General features: G+C 42.4%; 1 protein-coding gene and 1 long non-coding RNA gene across 2 annotated transcripts; one reads left to right on the top strand and one right to left on the bottom strand.

The window, feature by feature from the left end:
* Window positions 1-322: 322 nt before the first annotated feature.
* On the top strand, window positions 323-6,035 carry rhcgb (Rh family, C glycoprotein b). Its single transcript, XM_084018492.1, has 11 exons — window positions 323-628; window positions 1,250-1,442; window positions 2,013-2,163; window positions 2,319-2,466; window positions 2,558-2,724; window positions 2,912-3,049; window positions 3,290-3,426; window positions 3,558-3,682; window positions 3,833-3,906; window positions 4,350-4,417; window positions 5,002-6,035. The coding sequence occupies exons 1-11, from the start codon at window positions 406-408 to the stop codon at window positions 5,033-5,035; spliced, it is 1,458 nt and encodes a 485-aa protein (XP_083874618.1). The 5' UTR covers window positions 323-405; the 3' UTR covers window positions 5,036-6,035.
* A 9,607-nt stretch (window positions 6,036-15,642) lies between these two features.
* Window positions 15,643-23,682, bottom strand: LOC311017969. Its single transcript, XR_014597670.1, has 3 exons — window positions 23,495-23,682; window positions 21,415-21,743; window positions 15,643-15,871 (listed from the first exon to the last, which is right to left on the bottom strand). It is a non-coding gene; the product is annotated as an uncharacterized lncRNA (long non-coding RNA).
* Between the last annotated feature and the right edge of the window lie 2,699 nt (window positions 23,683-26,381).

The raw sequence follows: 26,381 nt of genomic DNA, 5'->3' as shown, positions 1-26,381 counted from the left end.
CAGCATTTGAGTAAAACCAACACAATGTGTTGACAGGGTGTCCTAGTAAACATCATCTCGGTGTTGTTTGATCAGGATGTGTCACGTCTGTCCTTCAACAAAAAACCACAGTATTACAGCATGTTTACATTGTGTGATTTTTTTATTCCTTTTTTTTTAAATGCTGGAAAAAAATATAAAATGAAGTATTAAGATGCATCTCTAACTTGCGATGTGAACTGTTTTGCGCACATAAATGCCTCCCTCCAATAGAGGTGACTGTGGGAGTGTCCTCATATTCAAGTCAACACCCATCTTCACCTGTGCTTTAGATGCTCGGGGACGTTAATGGTCACTTTGGCAGAGGACAGTTCACTCAAGTTGTACAACAAAAACAATACAAGGGATCAAATCTGACTTCAAACAATGGGCTGCATTCAAAGCTTCAGGGAATTGTGCGACCGTCCGAAGAATACCAATGTTCGTGTCAGTCTTCCAGCGGTTTGCATTGTGTGGCAAACAGCCATGATCATTTTATTTGGGGTCTTTATTCGTTACAATGAAGAATCGGACCCACACTGGATAGAGGAAAGAAGAGCTAAAAATATATCAAGTGACATTGAGAACGACTTCTACTTCAGATATCCAAGTAAGTGACTCTTTTCCAAATGTCTAATATCATCACTTTTATGTCTTAATTTGTTAATCCTTAACACATCTCATATATATCTTTGTGCATCCACATTGCTGCACATTTAAAAAAAATAATTCAACTACTGCTTGTGTGTTGATCATAATATTCCTACATTGCTGACAAGGCTCTGACACTCAAAGGTGCAGATTTCCCCGGGGGTTCGATCCCCCTCAGGCTTTTCTCTCCTGTTTAACGTTTGCCTCCTTCGGTAATTCAACCCTCTGTGTCAGTATCGGGCTACCAGGAAGCCATCACATCTGGTGTTAGATGTCAGATGATAAATGTACATTATGACCTTATAATGTCAGGAAACTATAGCCGTCGTCCTAAAGTCACAGGACCTTCTTTTCACCGTCAGTGTTCACTTTGTCTTATTTGTTAGACTGTAAAAACATCCATCAACTCGTCTGATGTGGTTTCAGGCTTTTCTATCTATGCAAACTAAAGTCTTTCACAGTGTAGTGGGAAAGGATGGATGGATAGATTGATTTATTGTGAATGTGGGATTTCCTGTCCTTTCCTACCTCTTTCTATTCATTGTGCCAAATATCCTCATGTCTACTGTTTCTGCCCCAGGTTTCCAGGATGTCCATGTCATGATCTTTGTTGGATTCGGTTTTCTTATGACGTTCCTCAAGCGCTACAGCTTCGGCGCAGTTGGTTTCAACTTCCTCATCGCAGCCTTCGGCCTCCAGTGGGCGCTGCTAATGCAAGGCTGGTTCCACTCTCTGGACTACACAGATGGAAAGATCAAAATCGGAATTGAAAAGTAATTGTTTCTGTTTTATATTCTTTAGAATCATCCCTTTTTATTCAATTTTATTTTATTAGTAATCAAATATATGAGGGTCCAGGACTATGAGCATCCCAAACAAGGGATGGACTTGTAGATTAGCATTCTTTTAACATACTTGTATCTTATTTGTGCAGCCCTTATTTATTGTGAGACTAGATTAGTTTTGAATGTTTGTGTATATGACATGAATGATACTGACCGGAGCAAAATGAATGGTCTCTTATGGATAATGAAGGATTTCTCGGCATCCATCAAGCTTTTTGTTTTGTGTGCAGTAACTGGAAGGTAAACAGAAACTCAGACTACTGAGAAGATGATACTGTTGACGTGCTGCCAACATGTCAACATGTAGTGTATTGCTGTAAGAGAAAGAAAGAGCGGGATAGTTAGTTAGGTTTGTGATTGTTCTTGAATGGATGTACTCTTGATTTGGTTGACTGTTGCTGAATAGTTGCATCCTTAGCCAATATAATGCTGTTTAAGACTTATTTGACAGATGAACTCCTGCTGCCTTTTTTGTCCACCACGTTCCCGTCTCCCCAGCCTGATCAACGCTGACTTCTGTGTGGCGGGATGCCTGATAGCCTACGGGGCGGTGCTTGGTAAAGTCAGCCCGGTCCAGCTGATGGTTCTGACTCTGTTTGGGGTCACATTGTTTGCTGTAGAGGAATATATCATCCTGGATCTCATACACGTAAGTTAAAAACAATAATTATCTGTTTTGTTTTTTTTACAAATTAACAAAGACACCAACTGTGGGTTGGGTGTCGTAGACAGATTTGTGTATTCGTGGTTCGGTTGCCGTCTGAATTTGAAAGTGAGCCCACGCTAATATTTGCTTTCCTGAAGGCCAGAGATGCTGGAGGCTCCATGGTGATCCACACCTTCGGAGGTTACTACGGCCTCGCTATTTCCTGGATGCTCTACCGGCCAAACCTGGACCAGAGCAGTCGCCTGCAGGGCTCCGTCTACCATTCAGATGTCTTTGCCATGATTGGTGGGGTGTCATTTAACCACATACTTCCAATTCACAAGACTTTCCATTATTCTGCTGTTTTTTTTTAAGGTCCGCCCTGTTTTCCACGCAGGCACCCTCTTCCTCTGGATGTTCTGGCCCAGCTTCAACTCGGCCATCACAGACCACGGGGACGGGCAGCACAGAGCAGCCATCAACACTTACCTGGCTCTGGCCTCAACTGTGCTCACGACTGTGGCCATCTCCAGCGTCTTCCAGAAGCACGGGAAACTTGACATGGTGACGACCAGCCCTGTTTTTTTATCAGTCAGTCAGGAACACTCTTAAAGCTATGTACGATGGGCATGATAGAGATGTATATAGATTGACATGCATGGCTTTTGTGCTCCAGCTGAACATTCAGTAAAGAGAGGGTTTTTTATCTGTGACAAACTGATGCACTTTTCTTTATTCTGCACGTTTTCAGGTTCACATCCAGAACTCCACTCTTGCTGGAGGCGTCGCAGTGGGAACTGCAGCAGAGTTCATGCTGATGCCTTACGGCTCTCTGATTGTAGGATTCTGCTGTGGAATCATCTCCACGCTGGGATATATCTACCTCACAGTAGGGGATTTATCTGGTTTATTGTGTAGCTGAAGTGTTTATCAATCATTTCAGGCAATTAGCTGTAGAAATGCTCCATTAAAAACAATCATATACATATTTATTTAACTAAAATATTTGCTTCTTTAGCACATAATGTGTTTTACTGATAAGTCACCTGTCAGTCTAAGGCTGTAGGTCTAATTAAACTGTTAAGACTCTTAAGTAAGCTCAGCTAACGAACTGGTATGTCTCTATCAGCCTTTCATGGAGAAGCACCTGAAGATCCAGGACACCTGTGGAATCCATAACCTGCACGCCATGCCCGGAGTCATAGGTGGAATCGTGGGAGCCATCACTGCCGCCACTGCATCAGAGTCCGTTTATGGCGCTGAAGGGTGAGAGGTCAACTTTTTAAATCAAACGGATTAAAGATTGTCAACCAGTGAAGGTATATTTGTATTCTTGTGTTTTGTCGTGAAACAATAACATTGTGAGTTCCCCATTATTATTCTTTTTTGTATTAAAGGCTCATTAACACCTTTGACTTTGAGGGCAAATTCAAAGACATGGTACCCTCACGGCAGGGTGGTCACCAGGCTGCAGGCCTCTGTGTGGCTATCTGCTTCGGTGTGGGCGGAGGCATCCTTGTCGGTGAGGAATAACCACCCTTCTGTTTGACCGTAACACTGGAAATATACTGTATGTACTGTAAATAACAAATGACATTGCTGTGTCAGAATGAGGCGGATGTGTTTTCCAGGCAGTGTGTTGGGATAATGACTTTATTTGTATTCCTCTCAGGATGCATTTTAAGATTACCCATCTGGGGAGATCCTGAAGGTGATAATTGTTTTAATGATGAGCCCTACTGGGAGGTAAGAGACGATTCTTTACAGCCATAAAGAGTGTTTTTTTCTCTAACATTTGACAAATACATGGTTCAGACGAAAACGGTCACAATGGACCCTGAATGGTCTGTAGCAACAATCAGCTGCTCTAATTGAAATCTAATCTACCATCAAGTTTGTAAGAATATGAAAACAGACTATGATTTACAGGTTCAACATACTTTTCTTGTTTTTGCTTTTCTTGCTCAGAAACATTAGAGTGTTTTGTGTTTCTTGCCTGGTTTTCCATCTAACTGTGTGATGAGGGCTGTTTGGGCTACCGTCATTCCGAGAACCTTTATTTTGAAATGGTTCATCATTTTTCCATTTTATGACATGAATTCGTATAATTATTCATCATGTTGTCGATTGATCGTGTGGTTATTATTCTTCCCCCTGAATCAACATTTTAAAACTCTAATGTTTCACAGCTCCCTGACGAGGAAGAGGCCATCCCACCGATCCTTCATTACAACAACCACATGCATAACAAAGACATGTAAGTGTCCTTTCAGTTGATCTGACAACAGTTCCGGTCATGCGGTCATGCTCCTCTCACACCAAACAAACCATGCAGGTGTGACACGTTGATGTGAAACGTGTTGCATTCAGTGTCCTCTTGGTGGCAGCAGATCCACACTCGCCGAGGCCACATGTGACTCGTAATGTCTGCCCTTTGTGGGAAATATCTATTCATAGTGTCGAACACTACCACAGACGCCTGCAGTGAGCCCGTCGCTCAGCGTGAGCTAGGTTATTAAATGCTGACATGGACCCTTATGCTCTGTCCTACTGTGTCAGGCTCACCTGTGCTGTTTGTTGATGGAGGTTTTCCGCAGCACAGCTCCGCATGTGCAGCTCCTCAAAGTGACCTTGAAGTCACGTCTGCTGTGGAAATGAAAATGATACTATTAGATGAGTGTAATCTACAGGGTGATGAAGAGTATGCAGGGACATCTACAGTCCAATTCTCAGGCCATAAAAGATATTTGATTTATCAAATCCTTGACTGTGAGCCACGACTTTTATATGACGTTTCATTGCGTTTTTTTCTCAAGTGATGTGATGCTCTTTTCTTTTCAGAGTGGAGACAAATTTCTCAGTGGAGCGTACCTGACGCGAGACGCGTTTCTTCCTTTTATTCTCCTACTGGACAGAAATATTCATTTGATATGATTATTTCCCTCAAATCAAGTTATTTTTTGGAAAAAAATTGACATGTTGAATAAGATATTTTCTGTTTTCCAAGATATTTATTCCAGTTTAAATCAATTGATATTCAAGCAAAAAGTGAGTGATTTGCCACATTTAAAGATTTGAGGTAAGTTTACTTAAAACTGCAGAATTCAGACTAAAACATGACCACGGTAACGTCACCATGGTTCCTTTATATTGTTGTGAAAGAAAAGTTCAAAACCATGTTTTGTATTATGTTTGCTTCAGACCCACTTGACTCATTGGAAGAGAATACAAAGACTTTATGCTGACAGCTTCATTTGCTATGTTTATTTGCATAGTTGCTTTTCCTTATATTGGAATAGATATGTTAAAAAACTGAATATAATCATTTTTTGTGTCAATGTTTCACACTGAGATGCAATGAGAGTTATGTATCATGTTCCTTTTAATGGATTTTAAAGATAGGAGTAAGATATTTATTTTTTAACTAAATTATAACTTAAAGGATGTTTTTTAACATTTGACTTGAACCCACCTTCACTTTCACGCATTTATAAGCATTCTATAAACACTTAATAAATGTCTTATAAGACATGGTAATGTAGTTGCGAGCACAAAATACAATATTTATTTTCTGCTTTTATAGCAGCCTCTACCTACAGGTGCCCACAAGAATAGTACAAATACATTAATGAGAACTGATTTACTCCTAACCACATTATGGTGTTTTATAAACCATTTATTAAAGGTTTATGTACTTCTTTCCTAAATAGTAAAGTGTCGGTGGATATTTATATCCCTGTTAAAATGAATGATTTTGTCAAATGCTGGTTTGTATATTTAGATGTTGTACAAAGTGGAATATTTATGTCATGCTGATTTTTTTAATGGTGATTTAATTTGAAAAATGAATAAAGAATTAATAATGCAGCTGTGTATTTGCCTGATATATGTTGTGCTATTTTAATTAATTTAATATGTTTAACCACTTAAAAAAAATTGTAGAAAAGTAATGTATTTTTAAAAAAAAATGTCAAGACTTAGCAATTAAAAGTGGAGGAAGTAAGTTGTTTCCCTCATTTAAGAGCCCTTCAGCGTCCCCTCTCTCGTGGAGTCATCCTGAGGGTAAAGGTCACACCCTTATTGCTCTCTCGGGACACTGTGGTGACCAAAGACAAACTAGAGGCCGGCGTCATCATCATGACCCTGGGTCAGAGGGTCGCAAAAGGGATAGGTCACCGGCAATGCTGCACACATATGCTGGAGTCTATCCATTTAAAGTGATTGATAGAGAGAGAACTACTGTGGATTCATACACTGAATATTGGTGCTTTTTTTTTTTTTGCACATCGCTGTGTAAAAATGTGGAGGCGAGAAATAATCTTTCAATAAATGGACCGGGGTGTCTATAAATATCAAATGCCATCTGATAAGCAGTCCGTCTTCTAATCCTCTAACTACGGCTGTAACTTCCAGGTGCTCCGTCTTCTCTCCACCTGGCCGCCGCCGTTTCTCGCTGATCGACGGCAGGCAGCAGCTCGCGGTGGGAACGTGGATGATTCCCACACATGAGTAGCAGCGAGGAATCCATCGCCTCGTCCAGTCTCCTCGCTAACAAAGGCAGGCTTAGTGCTGTTCATCAGTAACGTGTTTGAGTAAAGGAGGTAATGGTGCCACAAGTGCTCCAATTAAACGAGATGCAGCCCTGCTGGGAAGAAAGGCTCCCCCGTTGCCCCCAATACCCCCCAAATACATACACACACTCGCAAGCCGTACCTCTTCTCATCCTACCCCCATGCAGTTCCCGCCCCAACTCCGCTCATGTTTATTCATCAGCCACTTACAGGCCAAACGCAGGGGCCTGTTAAAACTAAATCTCTCTTATTTATAAATGATAGCCGGCCTTCCTCTCTGAGGTTGACGGGGGCCCGAGCCTTATGGCACGTCACCGCAGCCATGGTTGAAGACGTTTACCTTCCCTTTGGGCCGAAAACTGACCACAGATGTGACTTCCACAGAGGGGGGAAACACACAAAACAGCACAGGGAGAGCAGAGGGGGACCGAGAGGCCACAGAAAAGGTGAGATGGAAAAACTTGATGAGGCAAGGGGGCATGAAAAGGGGGAGGGACAGACAGAGAATGAGGCCTCACTTTCATTGCTGATGACTGACTGCCTGCCATCCGGGCTCAATCATGATCTCTGATTGGCAGGTCGGGTGGAAGGAGAGGGTGGGAAAGAGGGCGCAGGACCGAGAGCTTAGAATGGGAGCCGCACAAAACACATACTCCCATACAGGGGCCCACGCAGACGCTCATTAATGAGAAAGCACATACCAGGAAATGCATGTTTTCCCTGCATGTTGTTTGTAGGTTGAGATTAATTTGTAATCTTCTGTACGTGGTGGATGTAAAATGTGCAGAGCGGCGTGGGAGGTCGAGCACCTGGCTGTGGCTTTCTTTATTTTCACCATTATTGTAAGAAAGCAATGTAATATGTCTAATGGTGATTATGCGGACGCTGATTTTCTTTTTTTTTTTACAGTTCACACACATGTCCGTCAGTCTGTAATAAAACTCCCCTGCATTCACGTTACAGTTACGAGGATCGACAACGGTTAGAGACGTATTCAGGGATCCATGTTCACTCCCTTATAAAGAAAGCAGTAAAAGCCCCCATTGAAAGAAACCACAAGTCCATAGAACTGGTCATAAACTATTCAAACCCTCACGCTTTTCTCTCTATACTTAATCTGCTCACGTTTTGTGCAGCCTCGGTGTCCCCTAAAGGTTACTTCTCAGCATTTGACCATTTGGATCTGGACTGTCCTTTTCATGCCGAGTGCTGCCGTTTATTGGGTGTCATAATGTCCCGACATCAGTCCCGTCCTCATCACCAGGACTGGAGAGTGATTACGTACAACTACTTTTAATCAAATTATTTCAGAGAAGAATTTATTTGACTGATAAAGCTGCAACTTTATATAAATAACATGGAAAGCTTAAAAAAACTCCCAACCTTTTTGGCATGTGGCCCTTTACTAAAAAGCAGCTTTTAGTTCTTCCGGAGTGATGTCACGTCTAACCTTCGTCTCAAAATTCACCCATTTTTCATGATGTCACAAATAACAGCTAAACCTAAAATAAAAAAAACAGATACATAAATACACATTTTTGTATCCAAATGTTTTTCTTTTCCTTCCCTAACCCTCGAGTCATCTGAATGTATTTTTTGACCTGCTCACTGTTGTAAATTAGGAATATTCACACAAATTTGAAGTAACCTATTCATACTATTTCTTGAATAACATTGTATGCATTTGCAGTGGAAACATACTACTTTTTCCTTGCTACATTTATTTGACAGCTATATACTGTCAAAAACTTCAATCAGCCAAAAGGTTGAAATCCAGCACACATACAAAAATAATAATAACAATAGGCCGAAAAATGCTAATAATGACACCAGCTACTTTTGATAGGCTACTTGAACAACACTCAGCTGATCAATAATACTTGTGTACTTGCTTTTCAGTGTTTTTTTATACATTGTTGTAGGCCGATGGTTCATTTCTTGGAGTAAATGACTACTCCTTCCACCGCTGCCCATCACGTTTCCCCGCGTGTTTGCTGCCTCCGACCTCCGGCCTCCCCAGGTATCCACAGGTCTCCCCACGCCACTGACTGTCCACAGAGGCTGCTTAAGTGTCCCTATCGGACCACAGTGGAGAGGAACAGCAGATTAACCATGATCCTATCCGCTCACCGCTAGCACCTTCATACGCTCCGTTACACCAGCATTTAAAAGGAGGAGGGGACGCCATTCAGGCCCCTGATATGAATCCCAGACGAAGGGACAAGAACAGAGCTTTCACCCCCTGTTTCACAGAAAAGACCCCTTTTTGGCACCCTCTAATTCTGGTTGCTACGGGCTCCTGGGTTCAATGGTGGACTCCCGTTGTGAGGGGACAAAGCCCCTCAGTCATCCGGCGATGGTTGCTAGGGGAGGCAGAATGTGCGGGGAGGGACGGCTGCCGTTGTCCCAGACGAAATGTCTCTCTTAAGGCGGCCGAGATCTGGTGATTGACAGGTGGCTACACGCTCCACTGCGGATCACCCGGGAGGTCTGGGGGCCTTATATCCGTGACCGTGTGTGTGTGTGTGTGTGTGTGTTATGTTAGTTGGCAGAGAGAACAGAGGGGTTGGGGGCAGAAGGGGCTATATCGTATAGTAGGTTTGTACCGATATGGTTTATTACCTGTAGTGGGAGCTGCTTCTGCCCGTCATTCTACGGAAAAGTCCACTTTGGGTGTAAACATTTTGTTTTCTAACATCTAAACCGATACCACATTATTACATAACTCGTTGACCTTATGAAAACACATAAATGACAGCTCCCTTCCCATCAGAAAGGCGATTAGTATTTGTAACACCGGTGAAAATGTTACAAAATGGCTGCTGCAGGGCATCAAATCACATCCTTACTTTACAGTAAATAGGTTGCGTCACGTCAACGTAATCCTTCGTTGTGAAATCATGAGATAAATGATCTTGAACAACAGTGAACGTGTTTTCCGGCATCGATCTTCAGAAAGGAGGAAAAAGGAAGTCAAGTGATGTCATCAGTTTAGTGTCATATTTCTGGTGAGGAACAGAAAAATTGATGTTTCTATTGAGTGTGAGTCTCGTATACATTATGTTGTCTTATATTGAATGTTTAATACATGCAATATACACAGACATGTACGTACAAGGTCAGATAAGCATTACGATATTAGATGATAAGAATAAAAATATGATTTGAAATGTACAGTTCGTGAAGTTGAAGTGAAAAAAGGAGAACTTCACTGTCGGGGGTAAAAATAAAAGCTTTGATGTCATTGAAATTTAACGTATTATGAATTAAAAGTGTAAATTAAGGCGGTGGGTTTGTATTGATCTGTATCAAAAGAATAAGTATTCAGATTTGTGTCGCTCCCCAGCCTGGGAACTATTTCCCCGCCAGGCTCTAGACACCATGATCCCCTTTCCCCCTCCAGAGCCACGGAGGTGACGGGGATCAGACGGGACGAGGGGACACCGTCTCCCCTCACAGAGACGTCTGGGACAGTCTGGCTTCTGCACTCCCAGACAGGGAGCCCTTCCAGCCGTCAGATGCAGCCCACGCCCATCCCCCCCCCCCCCCCCCCCCTTCCCCTTGACCTTGACTCTCTGTCACCGTGGCCCTCCAGACAGTCTGGGGTCAAAGGGTAACACAGCAGCCACACATCAGACACGGTTCAAGTCCCCTGTGTCCATATGAATGCTGAATGGTAAATCACCCTAAAAGCAGCCTGTTGGAATGTGGCTTTGAATTCCTTCAGCGTTTAGAAATGATTGTGACGAGATATGAAAACAAATGGTTGGATTTTATTGCATTTTTTTCCCTCCCGTGTCTCATCCTGCAGGATTTAAACTGAAATAAATCACATTCGATCGAAGCAGCGGTTCAACGTGCACATCCGTAATTTGAGTCGATTCATAAAGAGAATCAGCTTTTAGTCGCATTCAGCATCATTTCTCAAAGCGGCCATGCTGCATTCTACCCTTCACCTTTGACTGCTGAGTCACACCGTCATCAGCCAATCACAGCCGTCACATCTTTGTGAGAGAAGGGAGAGGCTGCATCCTCACTGGCTTTCTGAAAAACACCAACCCATGAGCACAGTGCTGGATGTGTCGTCTCTCTCTCACTCTCTGTAGTCCTTTTCTTTTTGGCTCAGTAGAAATGCATTTTATATTTTTGTGGTCAAAACAAATATCCTCATGTACGTTTGTAAATCATGTGATTTCTTTGGGAGACATTATAGAATTCTAACAAGCCAATGTATGGAGTGTTATATTATGATATGGAGTGTTATATTATGTCAGTCTGGGTGTAAGTTAGGACCACGTAGACAGTGAAGGACATAAAGAGTCAAACACACACACACACACACACACACACACACAGCTTCTTCTGCACGCTCACGCATACGCTACGTTTTATACTGGACCCAAATAATGAAATGCCTTTTTGTTGTTTTAGAAGACGCTTCTTTGCATGTTTAACGCCCCATTTTAAGAGTTAGAAAGCTTCTCAAACGGCAGCTAGATTTAAATGTGCAGATGATATTTTGAGCTGTTTGGGTTTTAACAAAACCTTAAGTATTATTTTAGTACATAAAAAGGACTAATAACTTATTGGTTACTGTACTTAAAATTCCCGGTATCTGTACTTTATGTATTTATTTTTGGGATATTTTACTTTTACTCCCAACTTTTTAAAACAAATATCTGTACTTTCTACTCCTTAAATGTTCAAAACAGGCTAATTACTTTAGGTTTAATGCATTTTGAGAGGATTTATTATTATTATTATTATTATTATTATTATTATTATTATTATTATTATAAAAAAAAAAGTGAGTGAAGAAGTAGAATCAGAGCTTCTACATGTACTTCTTTGAACACCAGTAGCCTTTCTGTAGGATTCTACTTGAGTATAAAGTATTTGGACGCCTCTGTTACTTCTATTTGAGTCCTTATTCAGCTCCAACCTTTTTAATACACCTGGTTTAGAGTCAATTGACTTGACGGCGTCCTTTATGTAAAATTGTCATTGTCTTGAATCATGACGGCATGTTTACACGTCACAAGGCTGCATTTTATTTCAGTTCATTTTTCTTATCACGCCTCACGAAAAGCAAGTCAGAAAATGTCGTTAATTTAAAAAAAAAAATCTTGTGTTTTTCTTCTCAAAACGGCTCGAACGAAAATCAAACACACACTTTCTTCTTTTCTGTCTAAAAATACGTACAAAACTCATTATTTTTTCATTATTACTTATTGCACAACCTCGTTCTTCCCGTCCAAATTCAGTGTGTTTTTCTTTTCTTTCTTTAAATCATATTTAATTTGAATTGGTATAATGACGTAGCATTAAACCCCCAGTTTAATGCTTGGTGCGCCGGCATGTGGCCTACAATGGAGGGGGACGCGGGGCTTGTACGGGCCGGCTCTCAGAGGAGCGACACGACTTCACACCGGCTGTCCATTAATTGTATCACAGGCCGGGAACGAGCTGCAGCGCGAGGCGGCGCGCGCGCCACCGACGCGGTTACGCACCAATCAAAGGAGCCACTTCGGCCGTAAACACTGATGTAACGTCGTAAATGAAAAGGTGTGAATTAATATCCAGGCAACGAAGCAGTGAATCACTTACAAGAACGAAATATTACATTATTTTTTTAATGTATAAAAACTTTAAGGCATATTTCTCAATCAAAGGGAACAGAAACACATTTGATTCGACGTACAAAAATACACATTTATGGGCTGGAAAGTATTTTGTAGCAATATATTTCTATACAAATAAATTACACTTTCTCAAAATGATGAAAGACTACTTTCTTGTATTATTATAGAATTACATTATTGTGAATTGTATTATCGTGCATGTTGAGATGATGATGGTGCAACTTACTTACATACTAAAGCTACTTATATATAATCCAGAATGCCTAAATTATTATAATATACATTGAAAATACACGTGAACAATTAGCTCACTCCTTGTTCTGCATGTCATTTATATTTGATTGTTGCTCCAGTCAATTTCAGCTGTAAAAATGTAGCACGTTTTTCTCGATCCTTCCACACAAGAGAACAATTGTTTTCTTTACATATTCCCATTCTTAAACTATTTGAGAAACCCAACGTAGTTTGGATCTAGCATCAGCTCGTTAGGGGAGGAACCAATTGATTATAAAGTGACCCAGAGTCTTTGGGAGGGGAAAGGGCCCCCTGATGTTTCAAACCAGCTCCTCCAACTTCCCAAAGTGCAGGGGCCCAGAGGCAGGGCTGTGAGCAGTGTGTGTGTGTGAGGAGTGTGTGTGCCTCCAGGAACGGCTGCAGGGTGACTCCTCTGAAGCGGCGGTGGGGTGGGTGGCGAGGAAGGACTTGTAGGATACATTAAATCAGCCTGATTAGGAGTTTTAGGCGAGGCCAAGGCTCAGGTCTGACAGAAAGGCTGCCGGGCAGCCCTTGAATGGTACTATTCACATCCTGGGAGAAAGGTCAGTTTCAGAGGAGTTCACAGGCCCCATCTCCATTCTTATGCTAAAGGAACATATACACATAGGCTCAGTCAGTGGCTGGAAAGGCATAAACAGCTTCGACTGACTTTCCCTCCAAAATGTTTGGATTCCTCAGCTTGAGCTCGGAGGTCCCGCCTTTATGTGTTTCTCTCTGTTGCTGCTTTTGAAGTGGAAATTGGATTTAATGTGAATTTGTTGAACTGAAAAGTCATACATCAATGTTTATTTGCATACTCATACTTGTATACAAGTTTAAACCATTAAAAAAATATATAGGGCGTTATTATTTATATATCTGTAAAAGTGCCCTCTCTAAATCAGATGGAAACGATATTTTGAAAGCAGGGTTTAGTTTTTATTTCCCCGTGTGAAAAGCCTTTCGGAGGTGAGCCTGCTGTTTTTTGTTTAACCCCTTGTAATAGCTGTTGTACCCGTCACAAAACCAGGTTTCATTGACTTCCCTTAAATGGACTTCTTCAGGCGTTTTCCGGACCGTCTCTGAGTCCAGTGGTCAATAGGGAATAGCAGGAAATAGCCACTTAATTAGCAGTCCTTGACCTTTGGCTCTGGCTCAGACGGCTCCTGACCTCAGCATCTTTCCAGCCTGTTTAATGCCCTCTGGGGGACTGTCCAGATCGTGACCCCTGACCCCCTGCTGACCTACAGGGACTTCACCAACAGGTCCCTGACCAGCCGGCCCGCCTCACAAGACACTCATCAAAAAGCAATATTCAACCCGAGTAGCCGATTTAAGCAATTACTTCTGCAGAAGGACGGCAGGACACTGAAGCTGTCATGATTACAACTCTGCAGCTCTCTAACATTTGTTTGGAGAGAGAAACCCATGTTTGCAGAGCATATAGGGGAAAGTCAAAAGAATGTTGTAAAAAAAAAAAAAGAACTGTTTAATGATGAAAATCACACCAGTGTAACAGTTTTACAAAATCAATTGAAACCTTTGGGCTTTGGTTCCATCCACACGCCACAGAGGATGATTTCACTAATTGGTTTCCAGCCATCCAGAGGGGGGGAACTAATCACCGAAATCAGCCGCTGTAGCGTTTGGATGGATTGAAAACACGCTGACTCCTGCATGGCCCTCCGTGAGAGAGATCCTCACTGCTGCAGGAGAGTTAGAAGCTAATGTAAAGAAAACCATGGTCACCCCGGTTTATTTAGCTCAATTCTTTATTGCTACTCCCATGTGTCCTCGTACTTTTCTGGTGTATTCTAGATGTTCCATTTATTATATCACAGATAATGTAGTGTTGGAGTTGTTGAAGTAGCTCATCTTTATTCAGGGCTTCTCCTGCAGTGGTTACTGCGGTCACTAAAGCCTCTTTTTTTATCTTAATTTCTCAGTCACAAGGAGATGGTGATGCTTTTACATTACGTTGTTGATTTCAAATGAATTAATTAAATTTTCATCCAGTGAATACAATCATCTTTATTAATAATCTGGCTAATATTCATTGTTTTAAAAATGTATATATCAAACCTCTAAAATATAAATGAATAGTTGTTTTTTTAATAAAGTAGAGGAAGTGAGTACATTCTGAATAGTCTAAAGAGAGGGGAATAATCCCCTGTAGAGGCTGCGAGTGTCCATCTGTTGTTTGACTCCGGACAGTCGGACACTGATTGAGGTCCGGCTGACACCAGGAAGCCGTGTAATCCCAACACCGTCATTAATCACCCAAACTGAGCCCTTGGTGGGCATGGATAGATTTGGATTTAAAGTAAACACACGTTTATTCTATCCACATTATCAAATATAACATACTCTTTTTATGTCATTAGTATAAGACTGGAGAATATGCATGTGATTGTAACATGCTTAAATAAAATAAAATATGAGGGCAATGAACAAAAGCATATTATATATTTGAATAGCCGACAGGGTCATTTTTTGTCCACCGAGTTTAACGGCTGATGAACTTTTCCTTCCCTGATTCAACACACGTTCCTCTCTCTGCTTCTCCCAATTAAAACTTAATGCGGGGTCACTCCAACACTTTCTCACACACATTACCATGTCAAACGAAACCGAAAACACAGAGAGAGAAAGGCTCCTGCAGGCTTGACTCCTAAATACATCGCCTAGTTTAGATTTATTTTTAATTGATTGTTTGGGAGATTAAAGAGAAAGTGCTGTTGAAAATATAAATACATGGTGTAATAATCTTTGGTTTCCCCGTCTAATTAATCCACTCAACGCTCAAATAAAACTGTAAAACAAGATGATGACATTTCCATTCTTTTTTATTTCAAAGAAGAAGAACAGTGAATGTAAAACAATACATTTTATCATTAATGCACTTAAATCCTGTTATGTACAATTTCAGATTAGATTTATGAGAAGAATAAATTCACAAATGATTAATTTAAACAAGTGAGAAGTAAGCAGGAACATTTATTTACTTGCAATTAAAAAAAATAACAGATCTGTGTAAACACGTCAAATAGTACACACTTTATCAATAATATAGCATGTTAAAATAAATGATTTTCCTGGGTACCAGACGACACATTTCAGGCTTTAAGTATAGCTCTTTTGTTTCTACAGTCCTTTTGGCTTCGACCACGTTTCCATCTCGTGGTCTCCTTGTTCCAAAGCAGGTTCCCACAGTCAGAAAGGGCTCCCAGATCCTGTCCCATCCTGAGGATAAACGATAGAGGCAATCATTAGCATGAGAATAAAACGTCGTTCCATAAACCACACTGGAGAGTGATAATATTTCACAAGAAAGAAAGAAAGATTTTTTTTCACCACCCCTTAGGATTAGACGATATTGACAGCATAAAAGCAAATTAGTCTTGCCAAGAACTGCGACATAAAATCTTCACAATAATTAAAAGCCTCATTTGGAAATATTTTTTCCAGAGCTTGCAAAGTGCTCGCACACATTTGTAATAAAAGATATTAAAAACAACAACAACAACAGCAAACAAAGGGTCACATGGTAAAAACAACACAGCCATATGAAAGCGGGTCTATGGAGATGTGTTTTAAGATCCAGTATGTAAAAGGCAATAATGATTCTGCAGACCTAAGCTCTTTGGCTATTCGAAACGCTGATGCGTATGTTTTGATACAATATTGAATTTGTTGTTATGCATGATTTTTTTAGTTTTAGTTTTGCACATCACAAATTGCAGGCAGTGTTTCAGAAAAACAAACTTTCTTTTCATGCGCTGTAAAAATAGGCCCCTGTGCTCTGCATGTTGTTCTTCTCTCCCATTTTCAGGCTGTATGCATGGAGGGATCTTAAGGCTTTTATCCCCACAGGGAACCAGCCCAAACTCTTTCTCTGTCAATTTTCACCCACTCCCCGATTCAAACAAGCCTTTTCTCCCACCAACCCCACAATGAAGGATTTGTCCTCGTTCCCTTTGTCCACCTCTGATATCTTTTTTTGACTGCTCCGTCTCTGCAGACAGCATGCAGCGTATGCAAATAGGCAGCCTTTTATTCCTGAGACTCCTCCCCTGAATGAATGCAACCTTAAATGAGGACACACTCACACGCATTTACAGAGGGGGCATGGAAACATGCACATATTACAATCAGTGGATTTGCATGCCCTCTCTGACACGCAGCCGCTTAAACACCGAACACTGACCATTTTGTAAATGAGCGGACAGAAAATGCACGCTCCACTGATGCCACAGACTATTTTATATACATGCATGTCGTTTATCCAAACAGATGGATGAACAGAAAATATAACACAAGAATGGAGGCGTGGGCCACAGACGATGCATTCTGCTTGAAAAGACTTGAGTTATGTTTTACTTGGGAAGCCTTTTTTTTTGTGCTCAATTTTATTTATAGAACTTGCGGACGGAGACAAAGCTCTTTCTTAGCAATGTTCCTTTATTTCCTGACATGAGTTGTTTCACCGCCCCATAATGGTATATGTGGTGCCTTATAAGCCCATAAGTCCACACCACAACACACGTACAATGGTGGGTGTTCAGACGCGTTAGGATGAGGCTGAAAAATGAGACAGAAGTGGTCCAACACAATAGTGGGGTCTGAGGAAGAGGTGTAGACTGGTAATGTGCAACCCTGAAGGCTGGATGAATTATAATGGTGTCTGATGAACTTAAAGCGTTTTTCTCGCAAGCTAACATTCCCAAGCTGGCCCGTGCCATCTGTGAGTATGTGTGAATGGAGTGTGTGTGTGTGTGTGTGTGTGTGTGGGGTGGGGGGTTGACGTCTGCTGGACAGCTCTGACAGTTCGGCCTTTTCAGTCGTACATTACTGAGCCGACCGGCCTCTTTCCCCTAGCAACCCTAACAGAGGTCAAAGGCTATGTACCCCCCGAAACCTCCCCCTCCTCCCCCCTCCTCCTGTACTGCAGGGTGGTCACAGACTCTCTAAACTCCCCGACTGGCCACAGACGGAGCGGCTGCACCCATGAACTTGAACTTGATTTCTGACTGAGTGATGGAGTCGTATATCCATCCGATGCAAGGATGTGCTCCTCTCTCCTCTTTACCCCGGTGTCAAATACACCTACTGTACCAGAGGAATAAAAAACATGTAAAAATGAGGTCACACCAAGGATTCCCCCTAATTCTCCACACCCTAGAACCTCATCTACCCCTGATATGATTACAAAGGGCCGCTGTATTAAAGGCTCAGTCACCTAATTCTCCTCCACTTTCATTGGAGCATACAGGACCCCTACTCAGGGACGCCGCGGCCAACAGACGTAATCTGAAAAGCCTGGGATGTAGAAACTTCTCTCCATCTTCCTCTAAGATACTTAATGTCAGGCTTTGTGCTAGATTAGTCTCGGCCAAAGTTGCATTAAAAAAAAACCCCAGATGAGCCCCGCTTGACCCACATTGGACCTCATCCAAGACTATGGGCGGCCCCTGAGCCGGGCTTTATAAATCACAGCAGAGCCGTTAAAACATTAATAGTGTCCACACATAGTGAGGAGAATCCGAAGAGGTAACCCAGGAGCTATATGGTATTAACATTTTATCGCTACTATGGCTACGCTGCTTCACCCCCACAGAATTGGAAGTGGGCGCCAGCTACTGTCACTTCATCATGTCACACATTATAATTTCCTTGCACTGAGAATCCTGTATAGCAAAAGCAATACATGCTTAATAATGAATAACAGAGGAAAGATAGAAGGGGTAAAGCAATCATATATATATTCTGTCATTTTCTGGAGGGGAAATCACTTCTTTTCTGTCAGTTTTAAGGTAATGTTGGAGAAGGAATTGAAGAATGGATATTTAAGGCTATGTGAGCGGGGAAGATTCGCATCCTAAATCCTCCTGACTCGGTGTCAAAGCCGCTGACCTCACTGTTCAGCCGCTCGGGATTCAGACCATCTTGATTGAAAACTGTGTTTGTTTCGGAGCAGATTAAAACCAGACGCTTAAGCAGCTTCACCAAAGTGTTTGTAAGACGTTGCATCGCGTCTATTAAAATCAAGCCCACCTTGATTTTTGTATTCCGTGCTCACTTCCATTTCACGTCAGCCGCATTTTTTTGCAATTAGTCAGAATTAAAGACGGCTATCCGTGGATGAATAATAATTCTGCGTGTGTGTCGTTCTCTTCTAGCAGGCACATGTGAGGACGAATACATTTCCCTGACGAATCTGCTTCAGTCGCCGCCTCTCTTTGACCACGCTCGCTCTGTCGACTGCCGCAGCTATCACGTACAGTTGCTGCCGACCTCCCCCATTACTCTTTTCAAACACACACACACACACACACACACACCAGTCCTCCATGCCCAGCTCCTCGCACGCTGCAAATTGCGTTTAGCGTGGCACATGCACGAGCTAACACAAGCTCAGCACATGCAGAGAGGTAACACTGGTGGCTCCAACATGGCTGCACATGTGCCACACCTGCCTCCTTTACATACGCTTGTACAATGGTCTCCACTGTCTTTAACCCCCTTTTTCCTTGACAAGCCTATCTTTAGCTTGACTTTACAAAAAGCCTCATTTCTCCCTGTTTTCTCTAATGCAGCGCGGAGATCTCTCCGTTGCAACAGAGACGTAGCACGGAACAAGCTACTGTATCTCCCAAGATTAATTTCTCGCCTTCACCTTGCTTCTCTCCCTTCTGTCAAATCTGCCCGAAGCCAAGCGCTGTATATCACAGATGAGCAGTGCAAATGCAATTATAAAGACAGCTCTGAGTCTTTTATATGAATAAAGAGAGGGAATAATCTTTTGACATGTGGGCCGCACATGCCTTACATATTTTGCGGAGGCACATGTACAGTATGAGGCTCATAAATAATCATTACCCACAGGTTACATCATTCAGCTTGTTAGGCACACCCATCGCCTTAGCTGAGTCATTCTCGGTGATGCGCCGAGCCACCGACTGTCTGTCTTTCCTGATGGTGTGTGTCTGTTTGAACCATCTGAGAGCATATAAAGATTGCAAAATATAGTTTGCATCAAGGACGAATCGTATCCGAGAGGAGACGAAGGAGCGCACGGCTGACGACAATCACGCTGCGTAAAATAAAATCAGATTCTCAATGTGAAAAAAAAACAACAAAAAAAACCTGAAAATGCACCTTTGTGGTGTTGAAACATCATTGCATCGGAGCCTTTGACGCGACTGAATGGCAAACTGTGATCTACTGTGTGACAGGACGGCGGCCTGAGCTCCGATATGCATATCATGTGTGAATGCATCTCTAATGCCGGTGAAATCCGTCTCAAAACAGCATCTCCATGCCTTTCAGACATACAGAAGAGGCTGAATAGACTAATGAACAGTCAGGTGGCACTCCAGGGCCCGGACTACCCCCCCCCCCCCCCCCTCCACCCTCCACCCCCCATCACACACACATATCAAACACACATACACTTGCTCACACATTAAAACTCAGCGGCTCGCCCGACCCCGGTGATCCGCACGACAGTCTAATGTCTCAGGCATCTGCTCATGTCTAGTCTGGAGGGTCTTTCCCACCCTGCCCCCCAAGCCCAGGCCTGCCGCAGCACCAGCTCCCACAATGGTGGGAAAGCGAGGCCTTTACGGAGGGCGGGTGGGTTGGTGGGGGAGGAGGTGAGGGACTAAACAGCTATTGAGAGGGGAGAGGGGGAGAGTGCGGGGCTGAATGATAATGTGAAAATGCATGGCGCTGTTCATTAACACACACAAGCAGCGCTGCAGCTGCACATGTTGGCCCTGGACACACATGCTCACGTGTCTCGCTCTCTTTTCTGCTTCAGGTTGCCGCCAGAGCCACCGGGGTTACAGAGCAGCTCCACGCCATGACAAGGGGCTGTGTGTGTGTGTGCGTGTGTGTGTGTGTGTGTGTGTGTGTGTGTGTGTGTGTGTGAGGTCACAGGGAAGTGGTAAAGATTTGGAGCTTTGATATGTGACGGTCGCTGTTTGCCACTGATATTGGTAGAATGGGACATTTTGACATCGGTGGTGTGTGTGAAATAGGGTTTTTAAACCATGTGAAATACATTATATTCAGAGTTCAACATCAAATCTTTGGAGTAAATGTGAATGTTCTGATGAATTCATTTTATAGATATACACTGCTAATATGCAGTGCTGATATTATAACACATAAAGCAGCGTTTGTCGAGCCAACATATGATTTGTTCGCGTAGTAAACGAAATCTAAGAGTGTGATGGTTCTACTTTTAAAAAACAATAATGTAATTCCCCCAAATAGGAATTATGCCGGCGCCCCCTCCTCACCAGAATTCACCTGAGGGGCTTAGCACATTAAGATAGTTAAGATACTGTACTAAATATCATAATGTGAATCTGGTAATAAAAGCGGTTTTGCATGAATTAATCTACGAGGTTAGTCTGGTGGAAACGAGACGTGCCTGGTGTGCATCAGGGAATAAAGAAGCACCATGACAAGAGAGGATGGCAGGTTTCCTTCAACCAGTGCCAGCTCATTAATTTTGTTTGCTACCCAGCCCCCCACCACCACCAACTACCCCCCCAAATCACCCCTTAACTGCTAATTAGCAGGAGCAGGAGATAGAAGAGAAAAGAGAGAGGCCATGTGTGACTGGGGAGGAAATGGGAAACTCATCTTCTTTCCCTCGTCCTTCCTCCTGCCCCCATCCCCCATCACACACACACACACACACACACACACACACCCCACCTCCTGCCCACCACCATCACCACTGGTACCCAACGGAAAACCATGATGCAGCTCACCTCGTATGCCAGCCCAGCCATTTTAGGTGGCGCGGCAACATCTCCCAAGATGGCTCCTCTGAGCGCGCCCATGCTCCGGGGATCCGGCGGGGTCTTTGTCCGCCTCCTGGCACAGGCTAACTGTCCCCCGTTGGCAGTACAGATGGCATTAGAGGCTCTTGGGCAAAAAAGGGTGAGGAATAGGGGGAGGGGGGGAGAGGAGGAGGAGGAGGTGGCAATTCTGGACTGGCCGTTTTTTCCCCCCTTTTCTCTCTCCTCGTTTTCTTTTCACGATGGTTCGACCCTCTTTTGAGGAATCCCACGATCGTTAAATGTTGTTCATCGGAAGTCTGTGACAAAAGCAGATTGGAAGAGAGAAAACAGAGGAATAAAATAGAAATAGTACATTTAGTTATGAGTGGAGCTAAACCCAGCCTTCATTCAACAATTGCTTCATGAATTTCTTTACACTTTTGTTTCTAAAGTGACCAAAACTTTGAAATCTCCGGCCAGCTTTGCTCTTTGAAAGTGCAGTCCCATCGTGTGTGTGTGTGCGTGTGTGTGTGTGTGTGTGTAGTTTTTTTTTTGTCTTTGTCTGTACGAGTGTGTGTATTTTGGCTACAATAAAAGCACAAAAAGAATAATTTGCACATGTACACAAGTTGAAACAAGAATTCCTTGGACCATCCCATAAATAAAGCCTCAAGTGTTTTTATTCCCATTCATTAAGGAGGCGCGCCACGCTGACACGCCCTGTACCAGGAAAAAGACTTGGACCGCGGCCTTTTCACGTATCCAATATCTGGCTGTGAAACGAAGCAATTAGCCCGGTTTGACAGCGAGCTCTACTGCAATAGGTAGTTAAGAGAGTGAATGAAAACTCATCTCACTTTGGCGCTCTGTAGGCTTTAGTGGCATTCTCCAGACTGAGTGTGTGCACTGCACAGCGCTGAAGTACCGAGCTAAAAAACCTCCGCTCCTGTCTGCAGGATGGCCTTGGCCTTCTCATTGAGGCAAGGCACAATGTATCCCAAAGGCTTCGTGATTAGCTGCAGCTTTAAATACAGACGCCAAGTGTTTTTTCTTCTTCTTCTTCTTCAACCCTGTGTGCGTAGGCCGCTACACCACTCAACTGCATTATTAGCAGTCGGAGACATCAGCGCCTGGACAAAAGCAGTAGCTTCCCCCCCTTTTTCTTTTATTCTACAAACAAAGTCTCACAGGTGAATGTAAATATAGAATAAATGGAATGTAAATTAAATAAGTAGAATATAAAATCACGAGGATGTGCTTTGGTAGAGTATCGGCGATTAGGGATGGAACCAATCCTGCAGGACTTCTTCACCTGCTGCAGGTGAACAGAATCAGGGATCAGATTAAACGCCCGGGATGTGTGACAAGTCTTTTTTTTTTTTTTTTTTTTTCTCACAGAAGACATGTGTCACATATCTCCGGAGGAAAAAGCACGGGTGTAAATAATGCAACTGATGATGGCCGATTCGGTTCTGGGTCACGGTGCAGCACATGCCGGCTCGTGGAAATAGAACAGAGCCATCGTTGCTGTTATTAGTAATGTGCTTTTCCTGCTATGACAACTGAAAAAAACCCACTGTGACCAAATATGTATGTGTTATTTGATTTTTTTTTTTTTTTCACACAATAAAAACACAATTCTTGGATTAGAGTAAGTTTGGGCGTTCTTGAGTCACACTAGAGACCTGTTTAACATGCAGCACCGTGTCGTTGAGGACCTGAATGGACAGCAACCCTGACCAGCCTGACACAGGATCAGTTGTTGAGCGCCCGCGTTCAATTCATAGAGCTCATATAGTGAAGTGATAGAAAAACATACTACATCAAACTTTACAGTGATGAATAAAAAGCTGGGTTATCTTTGCATTTTGTCTCAAAGTAAAAAAAAGAAAAACTATTAAAATACACATAAAGATACCACATGTTTGTACTTATTCTAAAGGGGAAAATCTCTCTTATTATGTTATATAAAAACTATATATACATTGTGTAGGCTTCTAGCCATTTTGCTTTTTTTTATCCCCAAAAAAAAACACACACAAACCACAAAACCAAACTATTTTCTTACCTTTTTTTTTTTAGTGTAGAGCTTGGAATCTCTCCTTTCCTTTCGGGGCTTGAACACAACTTCGCGGAAGTCATTTCTACTTTCGGTTATCTAGCTTTATGACAGGTATTTAAAACTCATACAGCTAGATAACCAAAGACAGAAACAGGCCCCCCTCTCACGCGCTCGTGCTGGAAGCCCGACGTGATGCCAACGTGATCTGCGAGGAGGATGAAGACGCATTAGCAGGCCTGTAACATTCAAACACACATCCACGGCATCTGCTTGAATTACGGGCCACAGAGAAGAACAGCAGCCGGGGAGGAGGGGATCAGAACGGATGTTAGAAATCCAACATTTAGGCACATTGTGTCGAATAAAGATGTTAAACTATAGCTGGAACAAGCACCGACACATATTCAAAGTGTCTGGTTGAAGGCCTACTCAATGTCACCTAATTGCATTTTTTTTTATTATATTTGAAAAATCTTCAAAAACGTAAGCTTTACTAAGAATATAAATTATTTAGCTATACGTTCATGTGTGGGAGGCCTGTCGCAAATTAGCATTTCTTGCAATTAACATCCGTTTTTCTGTAACTACAAAGTGTCAAATGTTTATTCCAATAAACAGCAAAGGGAAATAAAATGAGCCATTTGAAATACAAGCAAGTCCCATTTCACGTGCATTCAAAAAAAAAAAAAAAAAAAAAAAAAACCCACTTCAGATAAGAGACTACACTCAGTTAATTTGTAGGACATGCTCGTATTCTTGCAGAACTAATCTGTGACACCACCCTCTCCTTTTACTTTTCATTGAAGGCGACATTAAGACTCATGACCTCTCAACTTCACAGTGAACGACCTGGTTTATTTATTTTATTTATAAAATCATGAAGAGTTTAGAACTTAAACCCTGCGGTTTACGTGTTGCATGATAATAGCTCACATTTCAACCTATTATTTTGTGTGATGGTGAAAAGTCAGTGTGTGCACAAACTACGGGGCCTGAAGGCATCACCACGACCGTGAACCTGACACAGCGACAGATAGACAAACGTCTCCTTGATGCAGCAGATTCAATGATGCCCATCAACGATGATGAGCTGACTTTCTCTCTTTTTTTTCTGTCTTAAATCTGATCTCGGGTTTTTTAGATGCTTTCATTCTCTCTGGGCTCTTCGGGGCTCCTGGGGCCTCACTTTTAATGAGAGTTGCGATTGGCCCACTTCTGCTAAAACTAGACTATTTCACATCACAGGGATTATCCGCATAAGCTGTTACAGAAACCAATTTGTTAGTGATGATAATAATAGACCGAGGAGACTGGTGTAATATTCAGGCTCTTTACAAAGGACCAAAGACTTACCCTTACTTTAAATGAAACGTTTGCAGCGGTTAAATAATTACCTCATGCAAAAAGACATGAACTAAAAGGCAATTAACATGCATCGTATGTGTATAAAGGCCGTTTGTATGTATCGTATGGGCATGGCATGAGAACATCTAGAGCCGTATACGTGCAAATGCTGTTTCTTTCCAGACGCGTCTCTTACCTTTTGTTTTCCAGAAGCAAAGCGGACTCTGGAGAGAAATCCCCTCAACTTTACGCTCGTAGCCCATTTTCCACGCTGGTGTTTGTGCGTGGACGCCGGGCCCTGGTCCAGAAGTCGGCTGCTCTCAGGTGAGTCCGCCTCCATCCCCGGTCCTCCAGCTTCTGCCTCTCCTCCGGTCTGCGCGCTTCCTCTACTTGCTCCCGCACTGACGTCATGCCAGCAGCGCGACCAATCACAGAGTCCGCCGGCACCGAAGCGCGTTCGAGTTGAGGCAGACGTCTCACTTCGACGCGTTTTTCCTCGTGCTTTTTTATTGACTTCTTCAGCACTACTCATGTTAATTAATGATAGGCCTAAACTACTAGCTTAAATGCAGAACACAAAACCTTTTTCCTTTTCAAAAGTCCAATTAGTTTAGTTTCTGTAGCTTTTTTTATATGTGAAGTTTAAAGTGTAAAACGTGTAGATGCTGAGCACTCTGGGGGATTTCCATCCCTGAAGGCTTCAGAGTTGAGAAATTTCATCCTTGACCTTCGTAAGAGATGACAAAACTGAATCACGTCCAGGTCCATTTAGTAGTTATTTTGGGCTTTTTTTGTTTGTTTGTTTTTTGGAAAATGTAATATTTTCCTGTATCAAGAATCCTGTATTATCCATCTATCTAGAAGAATATTCTTTCAGTCCTAAAGTCTATATGTGAGAATCAGTTCCACCTTCAATGCTGCTGCAGTTGTTCAAATATTTATTTTACCCCCATAACATTTTCTCTGAAAATCAGTTCCACATATTAGCAAAAGGAATAGTCCAAATGTTGCTCCACGTCACAGTTAAAATAAGATTTGCAACACCCACTGGGGTTTAAACCAGCATACATTTGGTGGCCATACCTTTCTACATATGTGTTCATATTTTATTTAATCACTGGAAGTTATTATGATGTTAGTTTAGACAAGTGGAAATGATTTCCCGCCCTTCCCCAGACAGGCTGGGAGCAGGTGTGAGCACTCACGATGAATATGCGATCTTTGAGGTCTGAGCCGTTTGTACGTGGCTTGAGAGCACAGGGGCCACGGCCAAGACTATAGGCTACTATATGAAACGTTCCCTCCAAATCTGTAATGTCGGGATGAAATGCTTTCTGGCGCTTTTAATATGAGCAAAGTACAATGAACTACACGGAAATAGTCATTCCCTTTTCATAATTTAGCCACGTTTTACAGCAAATCATGGCAGAATATGAGACACAATGGGATGGCAATTCATCGTCTGCGAATATTTAATTTCAATTGGGCAGCAGAGCTGATTTAATCACAGACTTAAAGAAAGTGTATGGTAGGAATGGTTTTTGTCACT

The sequence above is a fragment of the Eutrigla gurnardus genome (assembly GCF_963514095.1).
Source record: "Eutrigla gurnardus genome assembly, chromosome: 9".
Lineage (NCBI taxonomy): Eukaryota > Metazoa > Chordata > Actinopteri > Perciformes > Triglidae > Eutrigla > Eutrigla gurnardus.
Note: the sequence above shows the minus strand (reverse complement) of the source record. Positions and strands in the feature narration are given on the sequence as shown.